Below are 13086 nucleotides of genomic sequence, written 5' to 3'. Positions count from 1 at the left end.
ACACACTGAGTGCTAAGAGCAAGTGTGTATGTGTGTGTGTTCGGTCTGGTGCTGACAGAAACACCTGTGAGGTTTAGTTCCAGCGCTAAATCCAGTCTGCCAATAATGTCCACAGTGAGAAACAGAAAACGGTGTTATCAAGCAGTTCTAAACTCGAGACTTTTCACGAGTCCACCTGTACTGGAGAAAAAACACTTTCATTACTCCTTCTGGAAAGTTATTTCTAAGTAGTATCACTGTGCACAACCTCAGCCTCACATCACCTGCATGTTTGTGCGTGTAAAGTAAATGCTTTGCACAAATGTTTTGATAAAGAAAGCCTTTGTCTCTTATGTGGAGGTTTCAAGTGGTGTGTGTGTGTGTGTGTGTGTGTGTGTGTGTAACATTCTTATTTATAACCACACAGGTTGACCAAGACCCCAATTGAATTTACAGCAATAGCCTAGAGGAAGAAGAATCAGGGCAGGGATGTGAGTTTTTGTGCTTGTGTAAGGAGGGGGGTTATATTTATACATGGTCACGCTAACATCTGTCCTGTCACTTTAGCATGTGTGCAAACTGTATGACTGTACCAAATGGGTGTGTGCAACTTTTTTTTTGTTGAAATTATGACTTTTATGAGCTAATTGATGCCAGTTAAAATGTCAAGCCTACATTCCACGAGTGAAATAAATGTGAAATTGAAAACAATTGTATGCATATCAGCATGAAATCCTCCGCAATGGAACTTTTCCCTCAGACGAACAAAGTAATAACAAAGTGCAATGTGCAAAACATCTATTTTAAAGGAAAATTCTGTTTTTGTCAACAACAGTTATGAAAAGCACTATACCCACCGACAAAACTGAATATTACTTTTGTGAGCATATAGACGAGATCTGAGAATATGACCAATGAGGCAAAAAACATGAGCAGTCAGACAAGCGGACGGGTTGTAAACAGGATGTTAAACCCAAAATGTTGCTATAAAGCCACATTTTTGTACCAATGTCCATCACACTGCATAGTCTGCATATTTATTTAGACAGCTGACTATTTAAAAAAATCAGCTCAGCAGGTGTTTGGCTGACCACATCATATATTTGATTAGCATAAGCTAACCACGTCTGCTAACCAGTTTCCTGTGGGAAAACCCGTTTAAGTAAGGTCGGTCAGCTTTTGGATTGAAGTCAGTGAACTGGTGTAGGAGTTTACAAAGGAAAGCCTGGGCAGTTTAGCCTTTTGCCTTTGTCTTTTCTTCCAAATAAATCTGGCAAACCTGAACATTGTTGTAGCTATGCTGGAGTGTTTCCAAATCTTTGCAACCAACTTGGTGAGTGCAATATTATTTTTACCAATAAAAACACTGGCAAAACTGCAGAAGTAGGTTGTGCGCTATTAGTATTGCCATTTAATGTACAATTTTAGCAGTTGTTTTAAAATCTAGAGACACCCTAATGGCAGGACATCCACCTCTTTGCATCTTACCTGGAAGCCCTGGATGCGAGCCAGGTAGTCCAGCTGCTGTGCTGGCTGCACCGAGACGCCACAGGCCAGGTTTTTCCCCTTCATGGGCAGTGAGGCATCGGCTGTGGGCGACTGTCCATTAAGCAGCAGCTCCCTGGCCATGGTGGCGGTCGGGCTGGGTGAGGAGGATGAGCCACTGTAATAAGGAGGGTGTCCTGGGGGGAGCGGGGCAGAGCAGGGCCCCATGTCTTTGGAGGTCATGTAGTTGACGGAGCCGCCACTGCCGCCACCGGAGCCCGGAGCACTGCCACCCTGCTTTCTACTGGCCTCCATCTCCTGATAGACGTCGGGGCTAAGGTGGAGCAGACCCTTCTGGGCTGGAGGGGTCAAGGAAATGGGGAGGGATGATGGAGAGAAAAGGAAAAAAAAAGAGTAAACAAATAAAGGTTGGATGAATGGATGCACGGAAAAAGTTGAGAAGAGAGTGTGAGAGTTGAAAGAGAACAAATATTTAGCAATAGTATCAATTTATACCTTTACAAATACACAAAATGGGATAAACATATGACATTGGCAAGAGAGAAAAAGGGTTAGTGTGTCTCTCATTATTAAGTGTTGAAATTCTATGTATACACATTCCTCAGTCACTCACTACAAGACACTGTCACAGTGTGTTCATGCATGTGTATGCCTAAATGTGCGTGGAAAATTGTGTGTTCCCAAACTGGCATTCCATCGAAAAACGCAGTTGACAGTTTCTTGTGGTTTGGCAGGTCCGAGCACTATCAAAGTGTCTGCTGGGAAACACACACACACCCTCTTTCTTTCTCACTCTCAAACACAAACATAGAGACACAAACGGAGCATCTACCAATATCAACAGAGCGTCTATGACTTCATCTTTGATGGGAAACAGCACCGTCACATAACCGGCATCCTGCTCCACTTTTATTGTCTTTTCAAACAGACCCAACAGGACCTGGAAGTGAGTTCAGCCTCAGATCAAAGGTCTTGCGAGAAATATTTCAGTGGCTGGAGGAAATGTCCTGAGTGACTTGGATCTGAGAGGCTGTGGCACCTTTGTTGTCCGAGCAGCTTTTCTTTAACAGGACACAGCTCAATCCAGACATGCTGGGGTTCCAGCCAGCTGAGCACAACAGTGCTCCAAGACTATGTCCCACTACAGATCATTTGGATAAATTTCATTCGTTTATGTTGGCTTCCTTGACTCTGATATCACTGACCTGAAAAAACTGTAACAGGTGGAAGGAGGAAACACCAGTGGGTTGAGGTTCAATACTTTCGTCATTTTGTGGCAGCGGTGAAAGTGAGAAGAAAGAATATGAGGCACGAAAGAAGACGAAGCAGAAATATGAAGAGAGAGAAAGAATAAAAGAGAAGGATGAGCTGGAAGCAGTTCAGATGGAAGAGGAGGTGGGGATGAGTGTCTGTGAAACCCATGTGGAGCCTCCAAGCCCAGCCAAGGTCACCAGAGACAGGAAGACCAGCTGTCTGTGTGTCTGTGCGTATGTCTGAGGGCTTGTTTGTGTGTGCATATGGACCAACAGCTGGGAGAAAGTGCTGGAGTGAGCACATGACTGACAGGCCACTTCCTGTTTGAGTTAACATTTACCATCACACATAGTTGCGCACATACAAAGACAGCGAGTTTTGCACACTTGTAGCTTACTCGTGTCTAGGGTTTCTGGGAACCTGCTGACAGTATTTCCCATTATGAACAAAGAAGTTTGCGTTCCTTTCCAGAGGAGCAGAAAAGCTCAAGGAAACAGCAATGAAATCCAGGGCTTATTACTCATACTACAACAAACTGCCGCTTGCCAGCAATGACACAACTGCTAGGATTTTTCCCCCCTCTCCCAATCATGATGACAACTTTAATTTGAATTTACACAAGTAAAACTTGCAGGCCTGTGCATTCTGAATGCAGCATCATAAAAATTGAAAGGTGTTAGCCAACATGACATCAGCAGTGGACAAAGAGTTTTGAAGGTGGGGGGAGCAGTCAATGTAATCCATGTGAGTTTATGTGACCGGGTAAAGTGTGCATCATGTGAGCATGTTTGCATGTTTGCATGTGATTGAGTACTTGAAGCCAATGTCAGATGGTAAGCGAGAGCGTGAGAGCAAGGAAGAGCAAGACTGAGACAAAGGAGGAGAGATGGTGAGAGTGAATAAGTAAGAATGACGGAGTGTGTTTGTGCGTGATGCTGGATGGCGATTGTGAAATTGTGTATATAAAGTTAGAGAAAGTGGAGAGCAGCAGAGAAGAAGAAGAGCGAGGCTGAAAAGCAGGGAATGAAAGAGTAAGGGAGTGTGTGTTTGTGGTGCTGGTTCCAGGCAGTTGTGGAGGGGTCCCACCCAGACTCGGTGTCCGGTGGGCCAGGGGAGCACTGGAGGGAAGCCAGAGCCAAGCATGAGACTGATCGAAAACAGATAGGGCCGGAGCCCGCCGCTATAAATCACCACTGTGGAGCAAGACCTTCACATAGTTCACACATGCACACAATGCACAGACACACATGCACATACACACATATGAACAGCAGGAAATGAAATGTGGCAACTCAAGTGAAAAGCTCTGCTGCAAAACCCCTGGGAATAGAAGGGAGAAAAATCACTCTGTTCTTATTTCTTTTTCTTCTGCGTTCTTTTTATGCTCCCTTCCTGTCTCTTAAGCCACCCTGTTTGTTGTTGCATTACCTTCCACAGCTTACACAGGGCAAAGGACACACATTCACACACACAGAGTGCACAGTAAAGGTTGTGGGTGCCTGAGGTGTGTGTGTGTATTTTCTGTTGAAGCGGAAGAGCACTATAAGACAGAGCAATAAATGGACAGCCCTTGACACATTTACCTACTTTCTCCTACTTTTCCTTATATAACGTAGCAATGTTCTTTATATGAACTATAGCTGACCAAAAACAGCATTGTGGATGTGTAGAAAACTGTTTGTAGCTAATGATAATCAGAACAGATAGAACTGTATATAGTTAGAAACTAGTGTTGGGTATTCAAAGATTTTGCAGCACGAACATTCCCCACAACTACTAGCAAAGCAAAACAATGTCTGCTATGTTTGTTTTCCTCATCAAAATATGACAATGAATTCTTCAAACCAATGGTTTGTTTGGGTGACATTAAAACAGACGCAAGCTTTTTTTTCTCCCCCACTGCAATTCCGACAAATTATCTATTGTACTGAGTGTTTGCTGGTAAAAAAGTGTCTTTTGGAACAGAGCTCCACAATGAGCTACTGTGATTAGTCAGCATATTAGACTTCCAGAGAAAAATGAATTGACCTTAACGTCCTTAACCAACGCATTTTTTCTGAGTCAATTCATTAAAACATATGATTTTTTATCAGTATCACTGCGTAACTGTGTCATCATCAACTGAGTTGTTTCTGGCTTCAGTCATTGGTCAGCTGCAGTCAGCATCTCAGTTTGAAACAATGGCAACAGCAGCCGCAAAGTGTGACTTGTTTCCATGTACAGTTTTCCAAAGAACCAAGGCTCCAGATTCTGGTAGTACTTCAAATGATCGCAGGACAAAACAATAAACAGTGCACAGCACAATGGACCTGAAGAGAAAACACGCAGGAGCTGTTCCTTGCATTTGTTTGCTTCTCTCTTGCTCTCTGTGATGAGCATTTCTGTATTTTAATACAGTCCAGTTTCCAATAAAGCTGTTCTCATTTGCATATTCTAGTTTTATTGTTGGAGAGCAAAACAAGGATGAAACGGAGACTGAAATGTGACTTATTCAGACTGCATGCTAACGAGCCGTCATTTCTAAGTTGCCGCTGTGGATCAGTAAAATCCTGATTCTATAACTGCAATGTCATGTGACCGTGACACTATAGACAGGAATAAAAGACGATGGTCTGTGCTTCAGAAATACCCATGGTGAACTTTCTCCAATATACACACCATCATTTTTCTTTGTTAAGGGGTTTGTTAGGACCCTTGATTTCTTTTGGAGAATAGGAACTCTTTATTTACTTTTGTCATGTTTTCAAATTTAACTTTTTTGCACTTTCACATGTAAACATTTGCTTACATTAGATAAAATTCTGCATCAACATATAGTTTGTCAAAATAAACAATGTGGTGTTTTTGCTGCTTTGGAGAAAAAAACATTAGTTTAGGTTACCTGACTTAGTGATAAATAGTGATAAAATAGTTGACAGATTAATAGAAAAATAGTTGTTAGTGGTAGCTCTACTCCACAACATGTATTATTAAAACACACGTCATTACAATAAGTTTTACTAGATCAGCAATATAAAAAGGATTTTAACTTGTTAACTTTTCAACTGCTATTTAAAAAGAAGTGCTGATTTAACTGCGAACACAGCTTCTGTATTTTAAAAACGATGATCTGTCAGCACCTGATTGTTATAGAAATATTTCGCTTTAAACAGTCATCCTATAAAAATTATTTAGGACAACACATTTTAAGCTATTTGTGTTTTTCCCTGCTAGTTATTCACACTTTTATTCAATAAACGTCACAGTCGATCAAAACAAAAGACAAACCAGAAACATCTCCCATTCAGCAATCACAGACACACACACAGAAAACTGAGACCAGCTGTATCTGTTTGAATGAGCTGTAAATGGTGTTTATGCAATAAACATTATTCAGACATTAGCGTTGTGTGAGTACTGTGCGGTTTGGACAACTTCAAAGAGCTAAAGTAATTAGCAGATAGTTAAGCTTCATGCTGAGCGTGAGATAAACTAAGTGGGAATGGCACCGGACCAAAGGCACACTCCAAGCCAACAATGGGAATAATCACCAAATAAGGAAGACTTTGTTTCCCAAAGGGCTCTACTCTGGAGGTACTGGGCAATGCCTGGAACTCTGGCTACCATAGAAACCACAACCACCAAAATTGTTTACCCAAACGAGCAGTAATATATCTAAAACATAATTTATATGATACATCTTTCAGAAGATTGGACTAAATCACGGATATGAGTGCTTTATAAGTTGTGGCGGGGGTTCAGTTCTCATGTGGATTCGGTATGTCAGGTCTGAACGAGCAGACATAACAAGTCCGAGTGATTACTCTTTCCAATTTTTGTTCAATTTCAGCATGAGAGGGCTGAAACATCACATCCATTCTGCTCTCTAGAGTGAAGTTGGATACCTCGTGTCAGAGCAATGCAGCTCTGCCAAAAGCCTCCATTAGACCCAAGTGACGACAGCACATTTGAATCTAATAAGGCTATCTGTTTGTTTTGCACTCTGCTGCTCAACATCTCGCAGGCTCTTCATTTGTCCCCAAAACTGCTCTTTCTCAAGCTGATGCCATTTATCTTGCTAGTATCTGAGGTAAAACTACTTACAGCAACTTTCGATCAACTAGAGACATCACAGAAAATCAACATCAGATATTAAAATGCATGTAAATCTGCTTAAGCAACACCATCAGTATGCATACATTTCCTCACTTATTTCACCTGTAATAAATATTACATTACTCAAATCCTGCACCATGTGGAATAACTAGAGAAACAACAGAGCTGCCAGACACTGGAGGTAAAGAAAACTGGAAATAGAACATGAAGACTTGAAATAGCTGCTGACTTTAGAGAGAGAATAGTTTTTTCATTGTTTTTATTTTGATTATACACAAGACAGCCAACTTAACAACAGATACAGCTGATAGAGACCAGCTGTTTTAAACAAAATTGCACGTTTGTGCTTTTTCAGAGTCCTTTGAGCTCTACCCCCCCACTATAAATAACATATCCCTTAAGGCCATCACCACATTCCCATGTATAATCCAATATAAATCTTGTCATGAAATATTTTCTATTTGTCTACAGTTGAAAATAAGTCATTTATTCTTTAACAGAAGAGGTGATGACTGGGGAGGATATCTTTTTAATGTCTCTGTTCCTTCTTCATATCTTGTTCCATGTTTGGCAGCGACTTAGCTGCAGCTATACAAACATGGATTCTAAATACAGATGGACAAGCCCTCTGTAGCGTCACCCGTACGTTGACTGAAGATCAGTTCTGAAGCATGCTGAATCTGTCTAACTCCCAGTTAATCCAAAAACAGACAAGGAGTTGGACTGTAGGTGGAGCTGAGGAGTGTAATGGACTGTCCTACAGCACCCACATGACACCTTTAACTAGAACGCCCATATGTATAATTGTTTTTGATATCGGGCTGTAGACATGTTCTAGTCATGTGAGCAGCTCTATGAAGCTGTACCTAGACACTGTGCTTTAGTTAAAGTGCTAATATCAGAGGCAAAGCAAATGTTTCGATGGAATGTCAACCCTGTTTAGCACTAAGCACAATGTATAGTTGATGCGAATATCTGAAGTTTTGAAGTTATTTGGTCATAAACCAAAGCTTTGGAAAAAGTCAGGGGCTCAATAGTATCAGCAGAATTCATTCTCTAGGGGCCATGAATATGCAAAATTTAATCGCAATCCAACTATTTGACAAGATATGCAAATCTGACCAAATGACAGTCAGCATTAGGCTAGTGTGACACGACTAAAGAAACTCCACATATGGAAGATGTAGTAAAAAAAAACAACAAAAAAGTGGAAGTAAGCTGCCTCTAAACTTGTAACACCTTGTAATAAGAATTGTTAACAGCTATCACAAGCTAACTGAAATGGAAATGATGGTGCTATGTAAATCATACATAGTACTGCTCATGGATTCTTATGAGCTTCTTTTGCAGCGTTATGTGTAATGATGATGAAGTTCTTTCACAGTTTCGGTATTTTTTAATTAGGTCTTGAACTTATTTTGCCTACAAGCTGACATGTGGTAGACACATGCAGATATATCTTTCTTTATGTGAATTCTCATTTCATATCATGATATATCCTGCCTCATCAAATGCTTTGTGTCTCTCTATGTGTAGGAATAGGGGTATGTGTGTGTGCATCTGCACTCCGCTGTGCTTGTGTGTTAATCCTGAGTGAAAGGCTGTGTTTTTTGCACAGGAAGGCAGCGGGGGGACTCCCCGGAGGGCCTCTGTGTGCCGGCCCTGTAAGCCTGTGTGAATGAGCCTGAATTCGCAGGCTCCCCACGAGGACGCACGGCCAATTAAGCTGACAGTCAGAAGCCCATTGACCAGTCACAGAGATTAAACGCCGGGCCATCTCTGTGGCTAAAACCACCTGCAGGATGGAGGGAGTGATGGAGAGCTGGAGAGGAGGAGGAGAAGGAAATGGAAAGAGACACAGGGAGACGTGCCGATACTCACTGTTACTTGTCGCTTCGGTAAAAGACGCCTTTTGTCCATTCCAGCCTTTGTTGTCCATCTGTAGTGATGCGGAGAGAAGCGGAGAAGGGGGAGGTAAGAGAGATGTAGATTGTTGAACAGACAGCTTCTTCACGCATGTCAGACAAGTTCCTTCCTACTGTTTGGTTCACAAAGAGACGAGCGCTCACAGGAGGGGATGCTTAAGGAGCCTAGTGTCTCTCTAGGCCAGCTACTTAATTAGAGGGGGTTGTCAATGTTTAGTAACTAAAAAAGCACCTATTCAGTGTGTTACTTCTGCTGTGGTATGCGTGTCTGCCTGCACAAACACACACAGCCACAAACACGTGTGTGAAACAGAAACAAATCATTTTTGATGTGTGTGACAGTTGAGCAGATGACATGGCTGTAAACAAATGCACCCCCCAGTCACAAACAGGTTACCCACAATCCCACAGTGGGAATGTGGTATAAGAGAGCTCCCAGAGAACAGACAGAAGGGAGGCATGGAAGGATGGAGTGACACAGAGATAAGAGAGACCACCTATCCTACAAAAGCTGTAGAGCTCTGGGTTTTCTGAGGATCTGAAGAGATCTTACAGGGATGTTTTCACAGTGGTCAAGACAATGCACAGCCATGTATCAACCACTAACTTCATTCTGTTGAAATATTCTGCCTTGAGGTTAACCAGAAAGGTAACTTCTTGCCAGAAATCAGCAGAGATCTGTAAGACTAAATGCACTGCTTATTTCCAAAATAGCAAACTCTCATTTATCTGAAACCTTAGACACCTAGACTAACCACTTTGTTGTATGCCTCTGCCAAATAGTAAAATTGCAGTTTACATTCATGTCTGTAATATAACACATGCAGTGAAGATTTGTAGAGTAAATTTTGTGGCGAAATGGAAGTTCTCGCTATAGAGACATGGATGATTCTGGTGGATAATTTCTATTGAGAAACATGCCATCTTCACTCCGGCATGAAAGTAGGTGCAAATAAGCCATAATTTTAAAATGCAGATGTTTCAGACACATCTACAGTCTGGCAGCAGAGAAGATCTATACAGTCACCCCAGTGTCAAGCTGAGCACTCAAGATTAAGGTCGCTTATTCAGTATCGAACCAAATGTGAAATATGGTCACGGTCTTCAGTTCTGTTCCTGACTCGTGGCCTTGAATTTTGGCTAGAAAAGGCTTTTTGCAGAACATTATCATCACAGTGAAGTTGACTGTTGACCTCTTTCATAGACAATGTCATGTCTTCATCATTTTATCTTACTAGACATTTGGGGGAAATTTTGAGTATTAATTACTGACAACCCCAAAACATATAGCGTCAGGCAACAGCAGTCACCCATATGGAGATTTAGCCAGTGAGTGAATTGGTTTTTGTTTTTTTTTACCTTGGTAACATATTCATATGGTGTTTTTTACTGGCTAGAAGATAAAATCTTAGCAAAATATATAGTCGATCCTGAGCATATTCACCTTGAGACTGCAGTGCACTGATGACAATTTCAAAAACACAGATTCAGACCTCTGAAATTTAAAGTGTATCACATATAAGGAACCAAACCTATCACCTTGTGTGGTTGCAGCTTTCTATATCATTATTTTTCTACAGATTCAGTTTTTGATTCATGTATGGCTTAATTATGCCCATATTCCAATTTGAAACTGTGTAAAGTAGTTTTACAGTGTTTGAGCAGAGCTGTAGATAAACTGGTGTCCAGGAGTTGCAGAGAGTGGGATGAGGTGTGTGTAGAGATGCAGGGATTGAACAGATCTGCAAATTCTAGAGGAGGCAACGGTGGAGAGGTATATCTAAGCCATTTTAAGGTAAAAAGGCCTTATTTTCATGGTAAAAAAGAAGATACTTTGAAATATATATCTTCAGTACAGGTGTTTGATCAATGATCAGAGGGATTTTAATAGGGAGGATGGCCCAGCAGGAGGTTCTCCCTCCTCCCACACCATCAACCAACACACACAAATACGTGCAGGTTAACAAGGGGGCTGCATTTTGGTCAGTTTGCTCACAAGAGGGATGTCATTCACCCTCACCGCTGTGTAAATTGCCTACGGGACATAACAAAACACAAAGGTTTACAGGGCTAACAAATATCCCACTAAATGATACCAACTCAAATTGAGCAACATTTCATATTTCCTCGACACATGCAACTGTGGCGTATTCACCGTGCAGGCTGTTAATCAACTGAAAGACTACTGTGATGAAACTGAATAATGCCAGAACTTGACTGTTCAGAACAAAGATTAAAGCAAAGGGAAATTCTGATGACAAACTGGGATGAGGTTTCTTTACAGAATATAAGTCAACGTCCCAGTTATTCTGTCAAGCACAATGCTGAGCTATCCTTTAGCTTTACAGCCTGGTTGCCTGAATAATATACATGCAGCATCACATGTCTGACTAATGAGCTGTCTGGGGAACAATTAACATTCTACACAGAGCTTGGTTATGTAACATCATCTCTATCTGATTCTGATCCCTTGAGCTTTAAAACCAACGAGGTGAATAAAGATGATGGTGATCAATGGTTGCTTGCAAAACACGCTCGGATGAAAGGAGCTGAGCAGATTACATAATAGGTCAGCAGCGAAGGGACGTGATAAATCTGGGAATCGAATGAGTATAAGTAAACCTGCACAGGACTGTGGACGTGAGAAAAAGTGAGGATGGTGCAGCTTCTTTATGTAGTCCTTCAGCGTACAGCTATAAGGTACCAGCCCGCCAGCATCAATATCCCTCAAGACCTACCACTATTGCAACTGCAAAATGCCCTATATACATATGAATGTGTGTCTGCATTCATGAAAAGGCCAGTTTTCCTCCACACATGAAAATATCTCATGCGGAGTTAACATTATATTGCCTATAGGGACCTCTTAGTTTTATACGTATACCACCTCAAAATCAGAGGTAAATATAATCTGGTAATTATATTTGTTAAATATGAAAAAATTAAAAACACAGGAATGATATGGCAATAAAAGAGATAGCTATAGAAATCAACATGTCAGGGCAGTGAATGTTCACCAATTCAGAAGAAAATATTTCATTGTATGGTCTATGTTTTCATCATGCACACAGTTTAAAGGTTTCCTTGCATGTAACTTACACCTGATGAGGATTTAACAAGGATTCAAGCACTGTCTATTTAAACAAATTTGTGGTTCAGAGTCAGTCATTTCCAATAGCCTGGCAATTACCTGAAAATGTGATGATAAATGTGAGCTGCAGTCTTTTGCATTTAAGTTCGTCTTGCTCAGTAATAAGAGCAATGACAGCATGCTGTACAAGCACTTTAAAACTTGTAAGAAACTATCTATGCTTATACTAATCAGACACTACAGTTACACATCATAACAGAGTGGGAGCTGTATATATAAACTGAAAATAAAATACACAAGTTGATGTCAACAGCAGCGGCAAAGTGCAATCTGTACCTCGGTGGGGCTCTGAGGGACTGTAGAAGCCTTGTATCCCAGCTGTAGCAGCATGGCCTCGGCTGCGTTCCGCTTGGCCACCTTCTTGTTAGGTCCTGTTCCCGTGGCAACCTCGTTATTGACCTTCACCTGCACAAATGCAAAAATGTACAGAGGAACACACAAACAAGTACACACATGTGATAAAGGCCAGTGAGGAAGAAGCATTCAGATCTTGTAATACTGTGTAGAAATAGTCTGTTACAAGTAAAAGGCAAATGCAGAAGTATTAGTATCAAAGTATACTTAATGTATGAAAAGTAAAGGTACTCATCATTACACAGAATATTTCAGAAAAATATATATTACTGAACACGGAAGCAAAACTGTACTTAAGTACTCAAGTAAATATACTTGAAAGTTACTTTCTGCAACAGTTAAGGACATAAATTGTGACAAAAGTTGCAGATTCACAGCTGAATATTGTGTCTGTACAGAGTCGTTCTGTTCAAGTGATAATGAATCCCTTGGTGTCCCGCTGGAAACAATATTAAATAGCGTTCTATCACGACTTTCCGCTTTGATTCACTCTCAGCTGAGAACACTCACTTTCTGAGCCGGGTCAACCATGCCGTGTACATCGTGCAAAAAGAATCCGAGTGAAGTGTTTGTTTTTCAGTAATCCCAAAACATTAAATCTGTCTACACAGAATGTAAGCAGAAATTTCCAAGAGAATATCCGACGTCGTTATGTTATCCAAACAGACAATTACACTGTACAAATAACATTCTGGGAGCCAGAGCCTGTGAACAGCCAGGCCTCAGTGCACTTACTCAAAGTGGTCTGACATGCTCACTAAGTACTCGTCTGAATGCATCCGGTAGGCCGCGACATACAATTTGAAGGAAAGCCTCAATAAA

At 41.1% G+C, this 13086-nt stretch overlaps 1 protein-coding gene across 1 annotated transcript in view; it reads right to left on the bottom strand.

Annotated features, from left to right (window-relative positions):
- The window catches only part of stau2 (staufen double-stranded RNA binding protein 2), a 96719-nt gene that overhangs the window by 40878 nt on the left and 42755 nt on the right, over nt 1-13086 (bottom strand). Inside the window, exons 10-12 of the mRNA XM_023276083.3 lie at nt 12187-12315; nt 8716-8773; nt 1468-1823 (exon numbers count right to left, since the gene is read on the bottom strand). Coding sequence (XP_023131851.1) covers nt 1468-1823; nt 8716-8773; nt 12187-12315 — 543 coding nt within the window. The remainder of the gene's footprint in view (nt 1-1467; nt 1824-8715; nt 8774-12186; nt 12316-13086) is intronic.

This window comes from Amphiprion ocellaris, chromosome 22 (genome assembly GCF_022539595.1).
Source record: "Amphiprion ocellaris isolate individual 3 ecotype Okinawa chromosome 22, ASM2253959v1, whole genome shotgun sequence".
NCBI lineage: Eukaryota > Metazoa > Chordata > Actinopteri > Pomacentridae > Amphiprion > Amphiprion ocellaris.
The sequence above is the reverse complement of the archived record's forward strand: the minus strand, read 5'-3'. Positions and strand labels throughout refer to the sequence as shown.